This window comes from Tursiops truncatus, chromosome 12 (assembly GCF_011762595.2).
Source record: "Tursiops truncatus isolate mTurTru1 chromosome 12, mTurTru1.mat.Y, whole genome shotgun sequence".
Classification (NCBI taxonomy): domain Eukaryota; kingdom Metazoa; phylum Chordata; class Mammalia; order Artiodactyla; family Delphinidae; genus Tursiops; species Tursiops truncatus.
Genome location: NC_047045.1, coordinates 32,632,981 through 32,658,874, shown reverse-complemented (window position 1 = coordinate 32,658,874; position 25,894 = coordinate 32,632,981). Strand labels below are relative to the sequence as shown.

At 35.5% G+C, this 25,894-nt stretch overlaps 1 protein-coding gene across 4 annotated transcripts in view; it reads left to right on the top strand.

Moving 5' to 3' along the window:
* Nucleotides 1-25,894, top strand: part of ASCC3 (activating signal cointegrator 1 complex subunit 3) — a 332,868-nt gene that overhangs the window by 148,293 nt on the left and 158,681 nt on the right. For 3 of the 4 annotated variants that reach the window (XM_019929490.3, XM_019929491.3, XM_019929493.3), the window contains exon 14: nucleotides 24,821-24,955. In XM_019929490.3, coding sequence (XP_019785049.1) covers nucleotides 24,821-24,955 — 135 coding nt within the window. Of the gene's footprint in view, nucleotides 1-13,759; nucleotides 13,940-24,820; nucleotides 24,956-25,894 lie in introns of those variants that run through there. The other variant, XM_073789462.1, reaches the window with a different exon arrangement.

Here is a 25,894-nt window from a genome sequence, read left to right as displayed (position 1 = left end):
AATAATATTCCATTGTCTGGATGTTCCACAGTTTATGTGTACATAACAGCTGTGGATGGGTTTTATGTGGACATACGTTTTCGGTTCCTTTGGGTAAATACCAAGGAGTGTAATTGCAATATCAGTATTTATTAAACTACTCAGCCTTTCTCCATATAATCTTATGTTATAAAATATGTCTTTAAAAAATGAAATGCATCCTTATTCCTGAATGTTGGGAAATGTAGCAGTTGTATCTTGTAATGTAGGTAGGTAAAAGTCCAAGTAAATGTAATTTAAAGAATCCTAGGAAGATTATATCCTCTTCCTCTTCTGGCATAGTTCATTCTCTCACTGTTACAGGGGCTAACATGTCCCGCTAGAAATCATGATTTACAAAGTTCAGATGCTGGCTGGGGGTGTTTGGTCAGTAGAGATTAGATCTCACTGCCAGCCCTTTCATTCTTAGTGTGAATCCATCCATTGCATACTTTTCGAAATGAAAACTGCCATAGGGCAGGCACTTGTAGTAGTAAGTTCAGACCAAAGTTGAGATGGAGAGCTAGGTTCACAGTGCTGGTTCCTGTTTAGAAAGGACAGACTAGGTTGGGAAACACCAGGGGAGGCTTCAGGCGGTCGGGGGCCAGCTGCTGTAGGGCAGGAGGAACCCGGAAATGAAGAGTGTGCAAAGACGAGGCAGAAGTTGCACACAGGCATTACCTCCTACCTTTTGTGTGCATGTCATGGCATCCACCAGTGCCAGCCTTTTAAGGACCACCAAGCTGTCTCCTTCCCCTACACTTTTGTCTGGCTAAAAATGCACTGTGGGTGACTTTGTAAAGTGTGGTTACAGTTTAAGAACCCACTGAAACACTTCGGTATCAGAGTTCCTGTCCAGATCCGTGCTTACATCCCTCTCCCAAAACAAGAATGGAGCAGGATAAGCATGATTGTTTTCAGGTTCTCTGCCATAAGAAGTAGGGTTTAGGTTGCAGGTCTCCCAGTTTCTGTTTCAGTGATTAGTGATGATGTTTGTTTTCCATAAAAGTAGGACTTTCTTCAGTTCTCTAGACATACCTACATATCTATTTACTTTTTTTAATTGTAAAAATAAAATAACAATATTAAGGAAAATTTTCATAGTTCCACTATTATTTTACCCTTTCAACATTATTATTGTAATGTTTATGCATGTCCTGCTGGTCTTTTTTTTTATCCATTTGCACATGTAGCTTTTAATTTTGCTCATTCAAACTTAATTTTAATTACTGGCTACAGTCCATTGCTAAATTATAATTATACTGTATGTACAGTTTTATATTCAGTTTTCCTTAATGAATACTAAAGATTTTTCATTGTTTCTACCTGGTCTTCACAATTTTAATGTCTGTAATAGAGAGAACGGAATTTTTATTCAGGTTCTAAGTTTCAGATGCCATGTAAGTCACTTCGGACTTTTAATCTTCACAATCTTCTGACATAAGCATTAAATCTCCTTTTGTTAAAAGAGAAAATGAACCTATGACATGTTAAGAAGCTTCTCAAGGTCATACAGCTAGTAAAAGGTTGCTCCAGGATTGCAATACAAGTCCGTGTTGATAAAAGCCCACAGCATCTTCAGAACTTTACACTGCCACTTTGCCATTGAGTTGACATTTGTTCTTCCTTTTATTATTGGTTATTCCTCCGTTATTGAGTGCTTTAAATGTTTGCAACTTTCTGTTATTAAAAAATAGTGCTGCTCTAGTGATCATCTTTCTGCCTATTATTTTTTCTGTTGAAACATTTACTTAGGGTAAATTCTGTGAAATAGGATTATGGTTCAAATGGCCATATTTTGTGGTCTTACCACATGATTCTATAATGCATTCTGAATGGGTTATAATATCTCATTGTCATAGCAGACCTGCAAAGGATTTTATTAAATGTATGCCATTTTCTTCTGAACAGCATCAAGTAGTGTGATGTAAGATTATGATCTGATGTGTGTTTGCCATTTTGAATTTGTTTTACAATTGTAAGTTATATAAGACACAGTGGTGTTTTACCAGTGAAATTTTTTTCTTAGGTAGCAACAATTACCTCTAAATCATGATTACAAAAACTCATGTTTTACATACCATGTTATTCATGATTTGCTTTGGGTATGCACTTACCTTTCAATTAGAAAAACCCATTCTTCCCAGTGCTTTTGCTTCATATGTGATCCTGTGGTCTTTAGCCTCTGTAATTGTGTCTTTAAAATGTTTAATATAAAATATGATTAGTATAAAAGAGGGTGACCAATAAAAGAGTGTAAACAAATTTAACACTTGGGTACACCAAAAAGTGAAAATGAGGGGAAAAAAAAACAAAAATGAGGGGGAAAAAATCACTGAATTCTATCACTCAGAGATAGTTTCTGTTGGTGTATGTCCTTCCATTTCTTAAAATGCATTTTACTCCCTTAATTTTCTATCCTTTTTTCTCCATTATCTCTATAGTTTCTCTATTTTCTCTACCTCAAAATATGACAGAACCGTACATAGAAGCAATAACATGTAAATTAACATCTTAGCTTAAAGATGTTATAGTTTAAAAATTTGTGTTCTACGCAATGGTGTTTTTTTAGGCTTTGTGTACCAGTAGAACAGGTCGTACTACGTAAGATTGGGTTGTAAGGAAATACTGTTGGTTAAGTTCCTAGTATAGTGTCATGTACATGGGGACTCTGGTAAATAGAATCTCATTGTGAAGAATTGCTCATCTTCAAAGATCCTTAGTGAGTCGGGGCTGTTGGAAAATACAAAATACATCAGGACCATGGCCCATTAGTTGGTATTTGCCTCTAGTATTGCTAGTACTACAAATGCCCAGGCCAGTGCCTGCAGATTATAAGTACTAGGTTAAGGCAGCATCTTAGTCTTTTACATTAATGTAATCATCTCAAGTAAAAAACTCTTTTACAACATAATTTGAGAATAAACCTCTCTCTTTTTCATTTCTTTAAATTATCTGTATTATGTATGTAACTTTGGGAAAGTTGCCCAAAACTAAAATCTTTTTCTGTTTTAGTCTTTTCAAAGGGATCGCTCTGTCTGTTTAAATCTTCTGTTAGCAAGTTGCTCTGCCAAGTACCATTTGGCTTATAAGTTCAGTTAGCTTGATAAGTGACAGCCTCTGCTGATTGTCTTTGTAATGTGTCCAGAACTGGAATTGCAGTGTGCATACTTGGAAAAGAGGACTGTTATACATTTTGATTTTGGAAGCTGAGGTAGATACCTGTTTCAACAAGGCTAGCAATCTTTGATTTAATCCATCACACAAGAATTGCTACTTCACAGTAGTCTTTGATTACTGAGGCTCATGTGGAAGTTTGTTTTCGGGGGCTTAGAACCCCTCACTGGATTATTTTTCTCTTTTTATCACCTTGAAGAAATACCTTCTCTAAGCTGTGGTCCTCTGCTTTTATTAGAAGGTTAACAAAGAACTCCACAACAGAATAGAGTTTCTGAGTTTAGTTTTTTCCCTTGTAATTGAGGTTGATTATAGTGTTATACTAGTCACTAGTTGTCTTTGTATAAGGTTCCAAGTGATAAATTTCAACAAACGAATTTATATGTATCCATCTGTCAGAAGATGAAAAATATTGATGAATATTGTTGAATAAAGATGAATATTGTTGAATATTGATGAATATTGTTGAAAAATTCAACAATCTTTTACCTTATTATCTAAAAAACTGACAGCCAATTTAACTCTTCAGTTACATTATTCTGCCTGACTCTAATGACTAAAAGGTCTAACTATATATGCTTCATTTTAAGAGACTCTTCTGTATAAATGTTTTGTTGTACATATAAAAGTACAGTAAATTGTGTGTGTGTGTGTGTGTGTGTGTGTACACAGAGAGACAGATACAGAAACAGAGACAGAGAAACAGGAGACAGAGAGAAACAGAGCTTTGCTCTGGAATTCAGTTATAGTTGTAACTAACTGGACATTAGTGCATTGTTATTAAGCAGCCAGCTATGTATTTGATCAATGTGCTTTTCCTTAGTAATAGGGGAACATAAGTTATTTCTTGTAGCACTGTGTACCAAACAAACTTTAGCTTTATTTTGTTGCCTTTTAAATATATCTTAGCAGTTAGTATATAGTAGTAAGAAATTGTAAGTCAGTCTATTCTAATCCAGGAAAACAAATTGAATTTTCCTTGCGACTACCTCATGTCCCCCTCTCTTTTTGCCAGCTTGTTAAAAATTCTTCCAGTGAATACTCCTTGATTCTATTTGTTTGCCTTCAGGTTGTTTAGTATTTTGGATTTTCTCTCTAATTGTGGTTTCCCTAAATAATTTTATTAGCGCAACTACTTTTCAGACCATTATTAAGAAGACTAAAAATATGTGTCCATTAATAAAAAGGACTATAGGGCTTCCCTGGTGGCACAGTGGTTGAGAGTCCGCCTGCCGATGCAGGGGACACAGGTTCGTGCCCCGGTCCGGGAAGATCCCACATGCCGCGGAGCGGCTGGGCCCGTGAGCCATGGCCGCTGAGCCTGCACGTCCGGAGCCTGTGCTCCGCAACGGGAGAGGCCACAACAGTGAGAGCCCGCGTACTGCAAAAAAAAAAAAAAAGAACTATAACTCTAAGGCAAATAAATACTTTTCATGCTAAAAATTAATTTCCTCTTAAATATATAGACGAATTAATTTTGTTTCTCTCTGCTTAGATTAAATTAGAATACAGCAAATTTCATGTTCAAAAGCCATGCTGATGTTCTCTGATTATAGTATTCCATGGGTTTCAGTATACCAGTCATCTACACTTGTGTGTTCGCGTACTTAATAGATTTCATGTGCGGCTTTGTCTTAAAAGTATTAAAAGCGGTAGGAGGCAGTTGTGTTCCACTCAAGCATGTGTGATGACAGGTGGAGAAAATCTTTTCAGGTTGACTTTTCAACAGTCGTACTCCGCAGGACTTCAAGCTCTCCTTGGCTATTGGGAAATTAAAAGTTGGCGATTCAGCCTTTAATTTTGATCCGTCTGCTCAAACTAATGAGACGTCTCATTTGTAAGCTTCTCTTTGGGTTACCAAATGCAAGTACAGCTTTATCATTCCTGTTAATAATTCCCCTCCTCCGGTGTAACTCGCAGAATGGGAAAATAGTTGATGCCTTAACCCTATTGAGATTTTTCTTGTTATACAAATTTTGTTACAGTGATAGGAAAAGAAGTTAGAAACTGCCTCAGAGATTACGGCATATTTTGTAAGTTAGCTTGTTCTTTTTTCACATTATCAAAATGTTAAGATCCTTAGTCAGTAACTTCTTACTCAAAATCTATCTCCAGTTTCAAGAATAAAAGGTTTTGCAGTGTTAAAGGGAAAAAAATCATCTTCAACCTTGGATTAATGCTGAACATCAGCTTTTCCTGATTCACATGTGTCTTCTCTTTCTTCATTGTTTATAAGTTTTTCGTAGATGTTGCTGTCTCTAATAAGAAACCACCTTTAAAAATTGGCCGATAATTATGGATTAATTTATTACTATTTAAAGGGAATTCTTTTTGTTTCCTAGTGTTGCTTTTTAGCTTATATAAAAGTAATTATGTACAATTGAAAGAAATTTTACTCTGCTAACTTCAATAATGGAACTTTTCCTTTGGCCCTTTTGCCTAAAAAGTTTCCTTCCTCCAGGTACAAGCATCTCTAATTCCTGGTACTAATGTTTCTGTCGTATCAAATTTGTCTAACATGAACTTTATTGGTAAATTATTTGAGAGCTTCTTTCTTTTCTGCCTTCTTTACTTCCCTCCTCCCCCAAACTGACACATAATCCCAAAGGAATATAAGAGCAAAATTCTTAAGAAGGAGACATTTGAACAATTATGAGAACAAGAATTAAAGACATTTCTCCTTCATCTTTGTTGCTAAAGATGGTACTGCTAAAGAAATATTTCAGGTGTTTTTTTACTGTAAGAAAATCTAAAGGAAGCATTCACTAAACCTCTACCTTTGGAAACAGAAAATCCTCCCCACCTACTAGAAAAAAGCTCTCATGAGTCTTCTATCAAATTGAGATTTCCTTATCCCTCCTTATTTTACAGACAAAAACTAGTTTTTGGTACTTTTTAGTTCTGTATTTTAGTTTTTAATTAGTATTACTAGTGTTTGCTTAGAATTTTTTTCTTCTCTCTGTATGATTTCTATAGTATATCTGTGTACAACATTTGGTTAAAGTGAAGGCAAAAACAGAATATCATCATCATAGAAGGAATTTCTGGTATGACATAATGAAAATTCATTAAAGAAAATTTAATTATATATTTAGCAGTCAAAATTTTTAAATTAGTATAGTTCAGGGGCAAAAATTTCTTATCACTGTCAGCCGCAAGCTTGATCCTGTGATCACAGTACTGCATATTTTGGTCATGCCTAATTCAGGAACATGGAAAACGATGTCAGTCTAGGCATTCTGCTGTTTCCCCTGCCACAGGCCAAAGGCAAAGAGGGTTTCAACTAAATATTAAGTCAAAGCAAAGCTTGACACATCCTTAATAAAAGTTTACTTTTTTTTAAGGCAAAATTCCCTTATGACAGTAGCTCATAATTGAGAATAAAATAATCAGAGGATTACAGAGAGGTTGTAGAAGTGGAAGTAGTTGCAAAATGCCAATTTTTCTTTGTGCCTTTCTTTTCTGGCTCTTGTGATACAAAACTCTCCTTGCTTTTCTCTGTCTTCTAACCTTTTGAGCCATCCTTTTTCTTTCTTTGTAGCCTTTTCCTTCTCTACCTGGCTCTTTCTTAGACCCTTTTTTTTTTTTTTTTTTTTTTGTGGTACATGGGCCTCTCACTGCTGTGGCCTCTCCCATCGTGGAGCACAGGCTCCGGACGCGCAGGCTCAGCGGCCATGGCTCACGGGCCCAGTCACTCCGCGGCATGTGGGATCTTCCCGGACCAGGGCAGGAACCCGTGTCCCCTGCATCGGCAGGCGGACTCTCAACCACTGCGCCACCAGGGAAGCCCCTTAGACCCTTTTTTTAATTTAGCACTCTCTCTTGTATCATTCCATCCCAGTTAAAACCTTTGTAGAAATAACTCATATATTTATATTCCTAACCCAGACCTCTTCCCTAAGCTGTAGACCCATGTGATCGTGGCTGGCCTCTCCTCTTGGGTATCACAGATGTAGTATGTCCAAACCAAATACATAATTTCCCCTCTAAACCAGTGGTATTTCATCCATTATTCCCTGGTTCAGTGAATGGCACAACTATAGATTTAGTTCTGTAAAACAGAAGCCTAAAAGTCACCCTTTTCAACTCTCTCTCCTGTGTTCTTATTTCTGATCCCTCATGAGGGCCTGTCCATTTGACATAAGTGTCTCTCAGACCTGCCCATTTCTTTCCATTCCCTCCTCCTTCTGCACCGTCATCTCCGCCACTTAATCCAGATACGCATCATGTCATCCAGGACACCTCTTAGCTGCTCTACCTCTCTTAAGTGTTCGATGTCCATTCTGGCCTTGCTCTAGCTGTTCTGTATGGTGCAGCTAGCTAGAATGATGCTTTCAAAATAAAGCTCCGAGTGACACATGAATACTTAAAGGTCCTTTAAAAGGGCCCAGGGGTTCCTATAGTCTTGGGCCATTACCTCTCTCCTTTCTTCTTCATCACATACATGTCTCTTCCTCATTTCCTACCTCCCTGCTTCCTGGTCTTCTTTCAGACCCTCATCATAGAGATGCTTTTTCACTTAACCTCTGAGTTTTTCCGTAACTTGTTCTCTCTGCCTCACACATTCTTCTTTATTCTCTGCTAAGTTGACCTCTACTAAATCCTTTAGATTTCATCTTTCTTAGAGAAGCCTTTTTTTAACCTCCCTCTCTCACCTCCCTATTATGAACTATATAATAACACGGCATACGTCTTCCTCCTGTTTCTTGCTGTAGTTTTACATTTTTCCTGGCTGTTTTTGATTAATACCACTTTTCAGTAGAAGATCATAAGTCCCATAGGAAAGGGGCTATCTCTGGTTTTGCTCATTATTGTATTATCATGGCCTCACCAGTACCTGGCACACAGTTGGTGCTCACATAGTGTGTAATGAATAAGTGAACGGAAGATGTGGTAGTCTTCGTTAAGTCTGAACTTACTCTTAAAGGATTAGGGAGCAACGAACTTCAAAGAAAATCAAGAAAATAATAATTAGTTCCACAGTAAGCCAAACATCCAGGCTGAGGGGAGAACAACCTGGAGAAGTGGAACGACATCAAAGATCACTTGGATTACTTTCTTAAGGATTTTTTTCCCCCTGTAGTCTGTAAAGATCAATGAAAGAATGTTGGTATTCTCCTTAAAAATGTTTCATCCCATACAGTTACTCTTAATATTATTTCATCTAGTTATAGTCTTTTCTGTTAGAAGTTAGAAGTATTAAATTATCTCATTTTCTCCTAAAATAAAATATCCATCTGACTTAGCTATTTTTCATGATATAGATATCATTTGTGCCACCAGTTATTTTAAGTTAATATATTCTTTCTTTATTTCTATTCATTAAGCCCTAGAGGGGTAACCTTTGAACCCTTTTAAAATTTCACATTTTTAAGGCAACAGAGAAAAGTTCCATTTTTCTGAACTATAGCTTACCATAAGAGTACTCAATTATATTCTTGAGATTTTATATATAGCAGTTTCTTTGTTAACCTTGTAATGTTCTCTTCATTTGCAAAGGGAATACTTTTTGATGAGGAATATTATTATTGCATTTTTCCTTCATTGTTCTTAACATTTTTTTCCTAAGTCTTCGAGGATTTTTATTACTGAAATAACACATTCTTATAACAAGGGAATCAACACAAACGTGTAAAGAAAAGACTAATGAATTACTTTCTCCTCACTTCGCCTCATGCCCAGTACCCTTGCCCCTGAGTGTATTCAGTTTTCTCCTGGCACGTATAGATATATACAAGTATGTCCATGTTTATAGGCATTTGAGCTTTTTAAAGTTGGTAATCAGTGGTTTCTGGAATTACAGCACAAGTTGAGCACATGGAACAGTTTGTCTCAGAATGATGTTTAGAAACTTTCAGGTATAAACTAAATTTTGATCTGTCCTTGTATAGTTTACAGATCTTCAGCCCAAAGATCAAAAGAAAAAAAAAATGCTGTGCCTAATCTTGGAATAAAATTGGAAGCAATACAAGTGGTTTTATTTTCCTGAAACTGGTTCTCTTTATATTTTATACATTGTTGAACCCAAGGAACATATATAATGATTCAGACCTGGAAGGCAAAGCTTTATGCTCCATCCATTTCATCTCATCCACTTCATCTATTAAATAGTTGGACGTTATCTCTATTTTTATATGTCAGGTCCGTATAACTCCCTTATAGAAGTTATCACCACTTCTATCCATTTTCTCGTTCTCTGTGTCTTCTTTGGTGCCTCTCTTCATATTTTAAGTAGCAAAATATGAAGATAGTACAAGTTGCTATGTCCTCTTACTAGGTACTATTACCATACTGTTGTATAATTTTCCTCTCAGTTTGTTCTGTTTCACACCTCCAGAATGTCTTGCATAGGAACAACTATAACTATTGGGTTTTGCATATATGCTTTATGCATTTAGCCAATGCATAAATGCATGTTTTGTGTGAAAAGTTAGTTAAATTGTATATAATTTGTTATAAATTTTGTTGTTTGAAAGATTCTATATAGATCCACAGTTGATTTAAATCAAATATTCCAGACTTACGAAGTGAATTTACTAGATTATTTTGTCATTTATTCATGTGATTTGTGTAATTATAGTATTAAATTACAGTAAATATATAATTATCAGGTTAAGTAATATAAAAGAAACATTGAATCTATTTTGTGGTATTTAATTTTGTCATATACTCTGTATATTTGGTATTTTCACTAATTCTGTTGAAAATAAAACCTAATTTACGTACATGTTTATTTTATACTGTTATTTTAATTATTTATATTTTTTGAATAACAGTAATAACATAGACTTGGGAAGTACTAAAACAGTGTTTGACTGCTAGTAATCATTTTTCTTTTATAACACCATAGAAAATTCTCTGGACAGCTATTCAGAAATTTTACATTAAATTGTCAGAAGTTAATTTGACAGCTGTTTGTTTCACTTTAGAAAATGATATATTGAATCTCTATTAGCTGGTTTCCAGCTGGTATTTGGACTTAGAAGCAGTTGGTAGGTATATTTAATAAGTTTCGTTACCACCACAAGCATTTGTTGATTACATTTTTGTAGCCATCTTTTGATAAAATTGAACAAACAGTATTTTTATTAAAGCTAAGTATAATATTTTGTGTCCCAAGGAAATCTGATACAACTATTCCTGTACGTGCTCAAAGTGCAAAAAAGGGAGTTGAATATTTAAACTCAATGAACCATTGCAAACGTTTACTGTCTTTCCTGTAACTAGGGTTTTTATTTTTCTTGTTGTCATAGTAGCATATTTAAGTGAGAAGGGGTGGAAAGGAAGGAACTATGTCTCTGTAGTTAATATTATAAAATATGATTCTGTTTTTAAGAGAGTAGTGTAATAGTCTCAGATCTTATCTTACTTTTTTCTTAGTTTTATGAATGAGTAGATGGGAAATGCAGCTCTAAATGTATTATGGCAAATAAAGTGGGCATTTCCAACCTGTACAGCATTCATCAAGTTAGTGGCTGCTCTCGAAATATGGTCAGAGACTTAAGTCTTGTTAAGGGTCTAAGATATTCGTGCTAGCTTGCCATAGGCTAACTTCATTGTATAACACACACACACACACACACACACACACACACAAATGCACACGCACATAGGCGAAAACAAGAGACACCTGGGTAGGGAACCGACCTTATATTTATTCACAGAGCATGGTGTTGGTTGCCCCTCTTTAGCTTTACAGGGTAACATGGTAAGAGCCAGCTACCTCTGTGCACATGGGTGGCCCCATAGGAGTGCTCCAAAATTATGAAACTTAAAGCATATATAGTTGTTGCTGGCACATCCTCCCTTCTGGTGGGGGGAAGAGAGGGTATAAGGAGAAAGGGGAGGGAGAGGGAGAAAGAAGGGAGGAAGAAAGGAGACAAAGAAGTAGACCAACTGACCTGCCCAGGGACCTTTCTCTTTCACTCTGGAATATAAACAGATTCCCTCTTGAGGAGGGAAGGGGCGGCCTGTACCCTGGAATACCAAGCAGTTGTCTCTTTGAGTGATAAGAAAGGAGCCTCTAGGCTTTATTACCTATAGAGTGGGAAGAAATGGCTCTGGGGGAGTGGAGGCATTCTCTACCGTTAAAGCCCTTCAGTTTCCACTGCTCAGAAGGCCCTGACCATGTAGGATCACCAGGAATTTCAGGAAGGATTGTTTTCCAACAAGACCTAAAGGTGTCTTGAAAGGACATGTACTCTACTAAACTATCCCAGTAATATAGTTTGCTACCACTGTCTGCTTTATAAAAATCTTTCTAACCTTACCTAGATTGCATAGTCTCTCTGGTGGTCCTTTGTTATGTTCTCCATGGACTTTGGTCTCACTTTTTTTTTTTTTACTATGGTATTTTATTTGCTCTGTCTTGTAGCTGTGTTTTTGAAATCATGGAGAAAGGCCAAATGCATGGCTTAATGTTGGTCAGATGGCATTGTACCTTTTTTTAAGTGCAGTGTAAGTATCTCAACTTGGGCTTGCAGATAAATCTTTTTTTTTCTTGTTTTTTCCTTTCTCTTACCTTTTTTTCTTATTAAAGAGGGTCAACTGAAGAGTACAATACAGATTTATGGAAAACCGAGGTGTTTTTCATTTTGTAAGCACAAATATTAGAGCAGCCTCAAAAAAATGGAGACAGTTAAGAGCCAATCTAAGAGGAATTACAACTTTGTGATTTTTCCCTTTATAGCAGTACAGTTTTAATTAGTCTAGCTAGAAAATTTTATTGAGAGTATATTGCCTTAGTGGGATTTCTTCTGCTCAAGTAAGTTTAAAAAAAAAAAGCGTATTCTTTTTAGGGAGAATCTATTCAAGTGTGTCACTTGAGAATATTAAATGCACAGTTGGATGTTTAGAATTATAAGTAGTGATTATTGTCTAAGGAAATAAATGAAAAATACTGATAGAAATCTTAAAAATACATTCTTATGTTGTTATTTTACTGAAATTAGATTCAGTCCAGAACATCTTATAACGTTGAATAATAATAGAACTTCAAGTCCAGCAGCATCTTTAGAAATGAAATTGTTAGCTCACTAATGAATTTTATTTGCATAGTAATAGACTAGCTGGTCTTGCTTAATTTGCTCTACAGAATAGATGTATTTTGGGGCTGTCAATAACAAATGTCAATGCAATTTGGATTGTCATAGAGGTCAGTAAAGTATTTTTCTGTGTGTGATGCTACCGTGTATTAAAGTATTCTTTACTCTGTCTTATCAGTCTTTAGCGGATTGACCTAGGTTTACCAATGAATTAAGTTGACCCACAGTTGTACTATGGGGAGTAACTAAGAACAGTGTAATTTGGGTCAGATTTTAGTCATATTTGAAAACATCTTCGATGAAGCATGAATTCAGTGGTTGGATTTTTAGAACTTCATTAAATTCCTTCATTATTAAACTAATCATTACAAGTAGGCCAGCTTCAACATAATGTTTCTTAAAAGTTTTGCTTATGTGTGTCTGTATGAACATTTTATAATTAGTAATGCTTATAATCTTTTAATACTTATAATGTAGGCTGAAATTTAAAATGGAAAGAGAATTCTAGACTTTTTTTTTTTTGCGGTACGCGGGCCTCTCACTGTTGTGGCCTCTCCCGTTGCGGAGCACAGGCTCCGGACGCACAGACTCAGCGGCCATGGCTCACGGGCCCAGCCGCTCCGCGGCATGTGGGATCTTCCCAGATCGGGGCATGAACCCGTGTCCCCTGCATCGGCAGGCGGACTCTCAACCACTGCGCCACCAGGGAAGCCCGAGAATTCTAGACTTTTGAAGCTTGTAAATTACTGAGAATGGTTCATAATTTGGGATCTTTTTCTGTAGTCTATTTGCCATGTTAAGGTAAGAGTTACAGTGGGTAGAGTGCCAAATATAGAAACTGCTCCTCTTTTCTTGTAGTGTATGAACTATATCTGAGTCATCAACCTTAATTCTAGGTATTGAACAGGATGGAGATAGATGGTGTTTAAGACTAAGCCAAGGCAATACTGTTAATATTCAGCAAGTCTTTATTGAATAGCCAGTGTGTGCCAGAGATTGTGCTGAAGACAGAAAACAGAAAGATACACTCTGCATTAGTGTTGCTCATAATCTGATGAGAACCAAAGGTTAATCTAATTATGCATAAAATGTAAATGTACAGATTTCACAATAAACTTTCACCCACTTGTTTTAGCATTTATTGATGATTTTCTAACTCCCATCCTTCCTTTCATTCCATTGTATGTAAGAAAGAGCTTTCCCCCTTCCCATTTATTCATTTATTTCTGTCAACTCAAATTCTTATTGTATTCAAAAGGTTATAATCCATTATTACATTATTACAAGATGACCATATTAGCCCAGATTTGGCAATGGGGAACCCCTTCAAGTTGCCTTCTTTATCCTTTTGACATGCCCACATCCCAGAATTGGAATTAATCATTTCTGATTAATCATTTCTGCAAGCAAACCTGGTAAGAGAATGGTATTTAGAAACCAGTGAAAGTATTTTATTTCTTTTTCTTTTCTTTTTTTTTTTTTCACGCGACCTCTCACTGTTGTGGCCTCTCCCGTTGCAGAGCACAGGCTCCGGACGCACAGGCTCAGTGGCCATGGCTCACGGGCCCAGCAGCTCCACGGCTTGTGGGATCCTCCCGGACCGGGGCACAAACCCGCGTCCCCTGCATCTGCAGGCGGACTCTCAACCACTGCGCCACCAGGGAAGCCCGCATTTTATTTCTTAATATTTCCACTTATTTCTTTCCCCAAAATATTATCCAGAAGAATGAAAGAGATTTGGGGTTTTCAGAATTTTCAAGGAAATATAATGTTGAGCTGTTCCTTTCCCCTAGTAGAGTTCCTCTCACAGCTGTTATTTTCAGACTGCTCCAGCGTGCTCCAAGGGGCCACGGGCATTGTTGGCGTGAGGTTGGGAGAGGTGTGCTGTTTGGGAGGAAGAAGTGAGATACGAGATTTGGATCTCTCAGGACCACTCAGGTAGCTTAATCTTTATATATATATATATATATATATATATAGAGAGAGAGAGAGAGAGAGAGAGAGAGAGAGAGAGAGAGATCCTGCAAAAGAGTTTAGTGAAAGAAAGCCAAAATGAGTTTTTAAACCACTGTTCTGTGGCATTAACTTTTCATAATTTCCATAGGATGAATAGTTTCTGTTCTTGTGGTGGTGATACCAAGTGGACTGATACTTGTGGTGATAAGCAAGTGGACTGATCTTTTCCGTATGCAGTATCAATTTAGCTTTTCAGTAGAGGTGGGATTTCATCTTCCACTTTGTCATGTATACATCGAACTAAGCAAACCAGTAGTTTTGCCCTTCTGGGCCTTGAAAACCAGGTGGAATACTAATGGTACATACTGGCTGAATGCAGTAGCCTGGAAGTTTTTATGTGTAGTGTCAGTAGTCACAGGCAACTGTGACTCCTCTGTTGCTCAAATCAGGTACAAAGTAATGTATTTGCATATATGGTAAGACAGACCTGTAGCTGAAAATGCTGTACCACCCCTACAAACTAGGGTTTAGCCAGAAAGTATAGTTTTCCACAGCCCCTTAATGCTTAAGAAAACATTTTTAATTATGTTAAGTTTATAGCAAAGGGAAAATTTATTCAAAATACTTACTATTTTAAAATTATGTTTTAAAAGCTCTACTTTCTTTCTCTATTTTTTGTGGTCTTAATATTTTAGAGACCATACTGAAATATAACTATCTTATGCTTCAAATGTATTGTACAATGTCCTGATATATGCAAATTGGTTGTAAGATAATACTTTTTACAGTGGACTTAGCTCTGATGTTATATTTTTTTGCTGTAATGGTACATACGGACACTAAGTCGTCCAACTTTGTTTTTTTTTAAATTATTATACATTTTAATAAAGAGTATCTTTTAGGGTTTAGAAGGTGTAAAGCATTGTGGATTTCTTTTAACCAACTTTAGCAGTTAAAGCTCTATATAACTGAAATATAGAAGCTGATAAATATTAAAATGATTCCTTTAGAGAAATTGATGAAGAATATATTTCACATTCAGGGTAATGCCCTAAAATGTAATTCAGTAATGATAACCTGAATCTGTTTATCACTTTAAAAGTTTAGATTTCTTGAGAAGAACTGCATATTCTCAGCATGAGAGCCCAGAGGTGGCTCTGAACTGCTGAGTGTAGATCTAATTACACAGCTTGGAGCTGTGGAACCACTTCTCTCTCTACCTCCAGATTACTTTCGTTGGTTTATTTGCATAATTTAATGCATGAAGACTAGTCAGTGAATTATACAGTTTTCTGAGACAGCTAAGACAAGATAAATTAACTCTATTTGATGTAGTTTGTATATGTGATAAGCCTTTTACCAGGTCTTTTTAAACTAAAAATTATGCTTTAGTAATGCAGTTCGTTGGCAGGAATATCTGATAATAAATGCTAGTTGTTATAGTCGTGATTAATAAGTTTAAATTTTATTAAGAGAAGTTTAAAATTTATTATTTTAGCCCTATTTTTAGTAATAGTTTTATTGATGTAATCCAAATGTATTAGTGTTAAATTTTCTACCATTATAAAACATAAAAATGCTTTCTTTATTCATGTCCATCAGTAAGACATTATTTTGGTTAATGGATCTGAATAATTTGATTCATTGTAAATGTAAGTAGCTTTGATTTAGGAACTGTCTCTGACTTCAAAGTCAAGAATTTTTTTTTAAGATGCTCTTAGACTAGCTCATTTTATAAATTGTTTCTTTTTAAAAATCCAAATTTTTAACTTTGCAATGGCATTAAAATGTACAGTTGACCCTTGAACAACGTGAGTGTTGGGGGCACACCAACCCTCCATACAGTCAAAAATACACCTATACCTTATCATCAGGCCTCAGTATGTGCGGTGCCTTCATACACGTGGTTCCTCCAGATCAGCGATTCTGCATGGGATTCAACCAACAGTGGGTCGTGTAGTTCTGTAGGATTTACTATTGAAAAAAATCTGCAAATAAGTAGACCTGCCCATTTCAAACTCATGTTGTTCAGTGGTCAACTGTATACACATAGCTTTACAACAGTATCAAAAGACTAATAGTAACTATTTTAGTTATTAATTATCAGTGGAACGTTTGCTAATAAATTTAAATAAAACTATCTAGGAAAATTAATTATCTAGTTGAATAATTGGAAGTTAGCTTTATACCCCAGATTCTAATAAAAGGTATCAGTGAAAGTATTAACTCAGCCTACATCCTATTATTATTTATAAACTTTTAAATTCATATCTCTGCTCAAAAATGTGCTAAAAATAAATATTTTTTGTGAAAGTTGACCATTTTTAACATTGGAATTTCAGCAGTCATTTATGAGTGCCCACTGATTTGGTGATAGCAGGGAGAGTGGTATGGGGGATGACAAGGAGACCTCAAAATTAGTAAGGTGTAAACGTGCCCTCAGGCAACACCCAAAGAGGAAATATAACTTGGTGGAAAGAAAATAGGCTTTGGACTATCAAATCTGAGAATAATTCCCAGTTCTGCTCTTGAATGAGTAGAAAGTTATTAAAACTCTGAGCTTCAGTTTTCTCATCTGTAAAATTCTAATAGAATTACCTACCTAATTGTGTTGTTAATAGTCAATTAAATAACTATGCCTGGCACCTAGTACTGGGCCTAGCACATAGTAAGCACTTAGTAAATCATATCTTTTATTATTAGTCCTAGTAATTGTGAACAACAGCGGAGAGACCTATGTACATCTCAGGATTACACAAGGCACAAGTATGAACAAAGTGCTGTGGGAGTGATAGCTTTCCCTGGAGAGATTGGAGAAGAGTCATTAGAACTGGGCCTTAAAGGTTTGTAGAATTTCCCCAGATGAAGTTGGCAGGAGAACTAAGTAAAGTAAAACATGGGTAAAGGCCTAGAAATATACAAATGCATGGAGGCTTTGAACAGCAGGAAGGATTTAGAGAGATGACAGCCTAAGGCCAATAATGAAGAAACCTGGAATGTCATCACCTTTAAATCAAGGAATTTGCTAATTTTGAGAGAGGACCCCAGTTAATTTGTAGATTATGCTTTTATTTCTTCTTCTTCTTTTTTTTTTTTAACCTGCATCTTCTTCCTGTAGTTGTTCATGTAATGAATGGCAGCTTCTGTGTTCACCATTTCCCAGACTCCAATCGTGCATCATAGTAACTAGATATAAGCTCCATAAGCACAGGGCACGTGCCGGCCTTGCCCACCGTTACATCCCCAATACCTGTCATGTAATTGTTGGATGATCACAGACTCACAGAGGAGCTAAATCAAGCACAAAAATAGTTCAAAATAAAATATAGTCAGTGATAAATGCTTAAGAGAGGGGCCCGTGAATTCTTTGGATGCTCAAAAGAATAAAGTATCACTTGTACCTGGAATCGTCAGGGAAATTTTTATGATTTTAATTTAACCATAATAGTGGCATCATCTCCCCCCATGTGGGTATAAGGGTTTCTTCTTTTCTTTCTTTCTTTTTTCTTTTTTTTAAGTGACTTTTATAAATTGGTACCAATGTTTCAGGTAGTTTATTGGCCACAAAGCTATATTTTAAAATGTTTAAATCAGAGTTCTTTTTATAAGATCTGTCTCAAACAATCACACTATTTCTCAGGGAGACCTCCCTAAGTGCTTTCTCGCTCATCTTCACCCTTCATAAAAAACAGGGCCACCTTTTTTCTTTTAATAACCCCAGCCTTTTAAAATTGTCCTGTCCATTGTTCTATCAATTTACATTCCAAAATCGTCTTTAGGTTTTTCCTATGTTTTATCCACCTTTTTCTTTTACACTTCCTTGAGTCATAATTTTTTTATCAACATGTAATGTATATTCCTTTACAAAAATTCATGTTTTATCATGATGATGGCATTCTCTTTAACTGCTCAGATTAAAATCTTTGTCTAACATAAAAATAATTTTTCAAGTATTGCTTTTAGTGGTATCATTTTTTTCTGAGTCTTGAGTGAATTTTCTCTAAGTATATATTTTATAATGAGGTTGTATTTTGCCTTTCCAGCTATTACTGCTCTTCTGTCTACATGTCCATTTCTGCCTAGAGCCAGTATTCACCAAATCCATATGGATTTGCTATCTTCTCTGTGCCTTTGACCTCTGTATACTTTTCCAGGAAGTACTATTTATTTTCTTCTGCTAGACCATGTCTCTTTTTTCTTCTTAAAGCATTTCCAGGTGAACTAAAACAAGATAAATGTGTCTCTTCGATCAAAAGTACCACTACCACCCTTCTAAGTTCATTATTAAATATGTGTTCTTTAAGTTTTTACTTTGACACCGTAAATCCCTTAGCAATAAAATAATCACATCAAATATGGTAGTACAATAGTATATTATAAACATACTATTACAGCCTCATCACTGATCATTTCTCCTGTTCAATATAATTTATATATTCATAAAACTATTAAGGCTTGTTTCAATGGGTAAGATAAGCAATATAAGATATACAGAGAACACATTATCTTTTTATACTCCCCATCCCATTTTCATTTGAGGTAATTACTTTGGTGGGTTTCCATCCATATCTCCCTATTTTTAAACACACACACACACACACACACACACACCCTTTATGATATACTCAGAATAATACTATGGAAATTGTTCTTCAACTTGATATTTTTTTATGTGGCAGTACATTATGAATATCTTTGTAGATGTCTTTGCAGATAGATATGTGTGTTTGTGCATGTACAAGAGCAAAATCCAACTCTGCTTGTGCCCACCATTGGATTTCCAGAGCCACACAGTGCTACTGAAGTTTAGCACCTTTTCATATGTTTATGACTATATTCACTTTCTTGCCTATGAATTTCCCAGAAGTCATAGAGAAAAATCCTGGCAGATTTAAAGAAAAATTAACTATTTCCATACTGAATAAGATATCATAAATAAAGTCAAAAGATAAAGCATAGAACAAAATATTTGCAATATAGAAAAAGACAAAACATACTATCTTCTGTATTGTAAGAACACCTACAAATTAATAAGAAAAAAATGCCCAATAATAAAACAGACAATATTCAGAATAGGGACATAGTTCAATGATCATATATACTTTGACCCAACAATTTCACTTGTATGAAAATATCCACAAAATTGTGAAATGACTTGTATACAGAGTTATTTATTACAGCATTGCTTTAAGCAAGAAAGGATTAGGAACAACATAAATGTCCATTAAACAAGGACTGGTTAAGTAAATTATGGTATTTCTAAGTAAAGGAATACTATGCAAATGAAAAAATAAATGAGGAAACTGGGTACTGGTGTGAAAAGATCTTCAGATGACCTAAGTGTCTTTAGCTGGTCAGTATTGGCAGACCTAAAATGAGAACTGATTCACAGCAATCAGAATGAAGCCTCTTAAAATTGCATTTACTTAATATCACAGATAGGGTAATATAATCACAGCAATAAAAACTGTTTTGTTGCCTACATGCCCTTGTGGTATATAAATCTGAAATATACCGGCAGCGGCACTCCTCATTCAGACTATAGAACATGGAAAATGATTTGGCTATTTTCTTCAGTCTCCCAAAGATAGTACTTAAAGAACCATTTTAAATGCACAGAGGACAGGTTTGGGGGGTTTTGTTTTTGTTATTTTTTTTTACATACAGTGGATGCCATTTCACTGGGCTCTCAAATTTTAACATTCATCTTATTAATGGCTTATTAAACCAGATTGCTGGGTCCCAGCCTCAGAGTTTTTGGCTCAGATGTGGGGTGACGCTATTAATTTGTAGTTGTAACAGGTTTCCAGAGGATGCTCTTAGTCTGGGGACACACTTTAGAATCACTATTTGTTTAGGTCATTGGGACTTAATTCTCTTGAGGATCCTGGGTTAAGAAAGTTGGGAAGAATTGAGAACAAAACAAATAAATGGCTGTGCTGGTTAGAGTGAAAACATAAACACCATGACATAAACTTCCTCATCCTCAAGCCTCATTCTTTAACTAACAGTAGACAATACCATAAATTATAAAACATTATTTCTCAGCAGCATTTCCTGTGGGACATCTATCTGCCATGTATTTTTTCCAGGTATTTCGATTCTTATTCTTCCTTCTTAGTGGAAATTTCTAGAGAAGAGAATTTGATTCAAGATTTCACAATCTTTGGCCTCCTCCCTCCAGTTCTAAAATAATCTCAGGCTTAAATATTTCTACTAATTGTTTTATTCCTAGTTCATCTGGCACAACACCCTTACAAAGGTTGTTAAAGGTTAAGTGTTCTTTTAAATTGTTTTTTGTGGTGTTAGATATGTACACACACTTGCATTAAGTGAGGAATAAATGTTTATATAGGTGTCAATTTATAATATTCATTCACTGATCTAACCACTTAGTCTTTTAGGTCAAGTTAATTTTCTTAATGCTTATTAACCTCATCATGGTGTTAATACTTACCAGCTCTGAGGAAGTCTCCAAGTTCCTGTACAAAGAGTTTTAGCATCTCCTTTGAACTTGTTAGAAATGCAAATTCTTGTCTTGCCTCAGACCTACTTAATTAGAAAGGGGGTAGAGGGGAGGAGCAGCAGTTTGTGTTTTTAACAAGCCTGCCAGGTGATTTTGATGCATTCTAAAATTGGAGAGTTGTTGTTTTACTAAATGCAGTGTGGGATATCCTTTAATCCTTACCATAATCCTATGACTCTAGTAACTATCTATGTACTAGAGGAAATAAAGATCAAAGAGGTTAAATAATTTGTTCTAAATCACACTGCTATTTAACAGTATTTCAAAGTAGAATTTTTGGTCTTTTTAAAATAATATGTCCTTCTCTCCTTTGAATACACTGAAACAATATCAGTTACTTTGGCATTTTGGTTTTTTGAATGATCATTATCTGAGCTTTTATTTTTCATTAATTTTAATCAGCATCTCATTTGAAGAACACTTTCTTTGATAAGTCAAATAACAAGACCAGAACTCAGATTCACATACTTTCTTTCCCAGTTCAGGACTGATTCCATCATACATTTTTTAACAAAATGGCTTTTTAAACCAAAAATAAGTATATAAAATATTTTTAATTGCATTAACCTAACAAACCTCGAGTAAAAATTTAAACAGTTTTACAAAACAGTCAAAATTTACCAACATTATTGAGTTGAATCTACTGTTCTAATCTTATTTTAGACACACGCCCATTTAACTGCTGTTTGGTTACCAACAGCATGTCTAAGATTAATTTGGAGTTATTTCTGCCATGTGAAACAGTGCTGTCCTCTCTGTTAGCTATAATTTTTATATGAGTCTATTTAAATTAATTAACCAAATTAACAAACCATAAAATCGAGTATGTTTATAGAGACCCCAAACCTTGTAATGGCCTCTGTTGGAGCCTCTAGACAGAAAATTTTTAATAAGAAAAAGTTTATTTTACTGAATAAGACATGATGGATTCTTTAATAAAAAGAAATTGCTACTTTAGTTGTAACTAATATTTCTCTTGGCTGCAGTAGAAAATAATTTGCAAAGTGATAAGTTGACAAGTCAGACTTAAATAATTAATGAAGATTTAGGGTCATATTTTATTTTCCCTTATGTTCTCCATATCTGTTATTTTAATGGGATTTACATAATGTGGCATTTAAATTATGGAGAATAGAAATCTGGTTGTATTATAAAACCCTAGCCCATCTGGAGAATGATCTTGGGGCTATAGTGGTTATATAAAATATCTTAATAATCCCTGATGTTTCATATGTATAGGTAAATAAAGATGGGTTATTAGGGAATCTTTGTAGTGGTGGTATTATATACGTTTTATTTATGTTTCCATTTGAACTTCTTTTAACTTAGAAGAAGAAAACTGAGTTGGTGGTAACCATTAACTAATTTCACACAGTAGTACAGTGGAGATTTCAATAGTCGTTAATAATTCAATTTTTAGACCCCACTGCCAGATATTTTTACTCAGTTGGTTTTAGGGGAGGGCTCAGAAATCTATTTCAACAGGCCCCAGCAGTAGTTCTGATGAAGTGGTCCCTGGGCCTCAGTGTAAGAAACTTTGAACGAAAACATACTTCTTCAAGCTAACACACTAAAATTACCAAGGATAAATACTCTAGACTAGTGTACGTAGCCTCCTCCATGCAGACTGCATCCTGCTTCTCCAGCCAGCTAGGGCTGATCCCTAGTGATTCTCTCTTGCCGTAACAGTAGAGTTCCAATTTGGTGCCTTGGAACATATTCATCATGGTATCCCCAGTGCTTTGGCCACTGTTTGGCATGCAGGAGGTATGTGTAAATGTCATGGCATGGATGAGTGAAGGAGACCAGCTGTCTCCATGTTTGGCATTCCTGTGTTATCCGCACTCCATCCGTCTTTTGGATCAGCTCCCTAAATTATGTCTAGTTTTATCTCCCTCCTTAAATTGTATAGAAGAAGGGACCATGTCTTATCCATTTCATATCTCTCCTTCTAACAGTATTTTACACACACACATGTCCAGTAAATATATTTTAAGTAAAAATTATTTTGTGCTTATTTAATCCATCATACAAGATTCCCATCTCCATGAGGGCAGGGACCTTGTCTCTCTGTTTTTCACAGCAGTTTTCTCAGGGCTTGGTAGTGACTGCATGCTCAGAAACGTTTGAATGAATGGATAAATTAATAAAATAATAAATAACTTCATTTTAATTGAGATTTTTCTTAAAATTTAATGTTGGGGGTAAATGAGGTTTTGTGTGTGATCAAATTTATTTTTATATAAAAGAAAATAATCTGCCTTCCCCTTTAAAAAGAAACTCGTAGTTGAAATGTCCCTACCTTGTAGAAAGACAGGATGGTAGAATTTGACAGATTCTGAATTGAGGAAGCTTCAGCAAGGCATTATGGTTAATAGAATCTTCCATATAACTTAGTATTAAATAGCTGATGTCAGGAATTATGAAAATATCACAGTGAACTTAAATGGCAGTCTCTTGACATCCTGTGAGGTAAAGATGATTCGCCAGAAAGCTAGAGAGCCTGTGAAAAGCAGATTTGGTTTTTGGCAGGGGTGGGGGGTTGAAAATAAGGAAAACAAAAAATGTTCTAAGTATCCACGAAACTCTCTGAAATAAATTTTAGTAGTGTACTCTAGAAATATTCTTTTGATCATATTTCTTTTCAAATCACATTGGTATCAGAAAATAAGTTAGAGCTCCGATAAAGCGTGAAGTCTCAAGCTTTATGTCCTTGAAGGCTGTGATTAACTTACGTTAAATTTCTCCAGATGACTTGCAGGGCTTGTTTTACTTTCTCTAAGCACTTTGGGAGATTTTCATTGAGGAACTTCTGCTTTTCTCCAGATTATTTTCTCTCCTTTACTTTGAATACGCTCTAAAAGAATATTAGTTAAGTATTCCAGTTTCTTGAATGATGGTTATCTGAGGTTTTACTCTACTATGAATTTTATCAGATCCTATATGTGGAACATTCCCTTTGACAAGTTTACTATGGGCTAATTATAAGATTACTATGAGTTAATTATACAGCATGTGCTCTAGATCTTTGTCATTCTGTCTCCTTTCTGGTCAAAGCCCAGGCCTCCTTCCCTTTTTCACTTTTGTTGGTCCTCAAAATGATCTTGTCTTACTCAGGTCAACTCTCATGAACCTATTAATTCCCTGACTAAAAACAATGTTGCGTGTCCTTCTAAGTGTGTAGCCTGCAAATAACACCAAAGTTGCAGCTTCTGGGAAAACAATTGACAGAAGAACATGGAGAGACACTGGGAAGACAGGCAAGAATTAGGAATTAGTCATGGCTCTTTGGGAAGGCTGGGGCTGAGCTATGGAGGGAGGGGACAGGGAGGTGGAAGCCAAAGAAGAAACATCACAGAGGAGAGAAGGCAGGCCCTGACAGGCAGCAAATGCAGACTGCTAGTCACTTCCTGATTTTATTCTCTTCATTTGCCTTCACATTCTTCCTGACTACTGTCCCTGGAAGGACTTTTTTTCCACTTCTTCTTGACAGAGCATCCAGACACTCACCTTCCCCCTAATTCAGATTTCCACAGTCACTTTGTGAATAATTCCACAGGAAGGTCTGCCACAACAGAAAATTCCAAGTACCTCTCTAGAAGCTTTTTCATCTCCAGCAGTCCCCTAAACTCTATTCTAAATGGTTGTTCTTAGACATGACTTTGTCCAAGGAAGAGTGGTCTTTATTGTTTCCAGTTTCTTTAAACATCTTTATGATACTGGCAATTTCATTGACTGTGGAGAAATAAGGCTCTAGTATATTTTTATACTCTGTCCTCATAAGATATGACTGTGCTAATGAATCATGTCTTCAGAAGAGAAATGCACAAATTAAGTTCCACATTTTATATAATCCATTAATTTCATTCTGACTTCTGCCAATTATAGGCTAATAATAAAGCTATGTTATTGAATTTTACTTAACTTGCCTTTACCCTATATATACTTTGTTCTAAAATAAGCAAATGTTGAAGTATTCATAAACTGGGGGTTTATTTTGAAAAATTAATAGTTATTTATATAGGGTGATTTCCAGACTAGTATTAAGCCATCTTTTAATGAATTTGAGTATTAAATAAACTGCTTTCCTTTATTTTAGGTGATGGTGTTTGTACATGCTCGAAATGCCACTGTAAGAACAGCTATGTCTCTAATAGAAAGAGCCAAGAATAATGGCCAGATTTCCTACTTTTTACCTACTCAAGGACCTGAATATGGACATGCAGAAAAGCAGGTAGGGAACAAATGGCAACACAATACAAGAACTAAAGCACATAATGTACCAGATATATAAGATATTTTATATATGAAAGATCCATGGTTTCCAGTTTCCAATAAGTTAATTTTACAGATTTATCATGTTATAATTTTGACTTTTTTCTTGACTTTCAAAGGATCCGAATACATGTTGTGTCCAATTATCACTTTTTTCTATATGATTATAATTGTAGTGTTTAGTCCCATAGTTAAAGCATAAAATAGTTACATTTTATAAAATACATTAACATCTAATGGATTATTGTTCTTTTAAAGATATAATAATTTTTTTTTATTTCTAAGGTTAACATGGACAGATGTAATTTACATAAACAGAAGCTCTTTTTGAGAGTGAAAGTCTGAGACCAAAAAGGTTCAGAACAGCTGCCTTGCCACTCACTATACGCTCAAAGGACCTAAAAAGTCTGGGTCCTCATTAGAAATGCAGAACCTCAGGCCTCACCTGAGACTTACCACATCATAATCTGCATTTCTACTTGATCCCCAGATGATTTATGCACATTACAGTTTGAGAGGCACATCTCTAGGTAATTTGAGTATCGATAGTATTCTAGTATTTATAAAAGGTTTTATTTAATTGTATCAAGTAATGATTTAGATCAAGAGTGGGCAAACTACAGCCCGAGGGCCAAAGGGGGCAACCTGTTTTTGTAATTAGTTTTATTAGAAAACAGTCAGAGCCCTTCCTTTGTCTTCTGTGGCTGCTTCTTTACACACAAGGGAAGAATTGAGTACTTGCTGCCGGGATTATATGGCTCACAAAGCCTAAAGTACTCTGTCCCTTTGCAGAAAATTTTGCCCTGATTTAAAGCTATAAAAATAAATTTTTAAATAAAAAAACTATAGACATAAAATGGTAGTATCTTCAGAATATTTTATATGCATAACTTAAGAT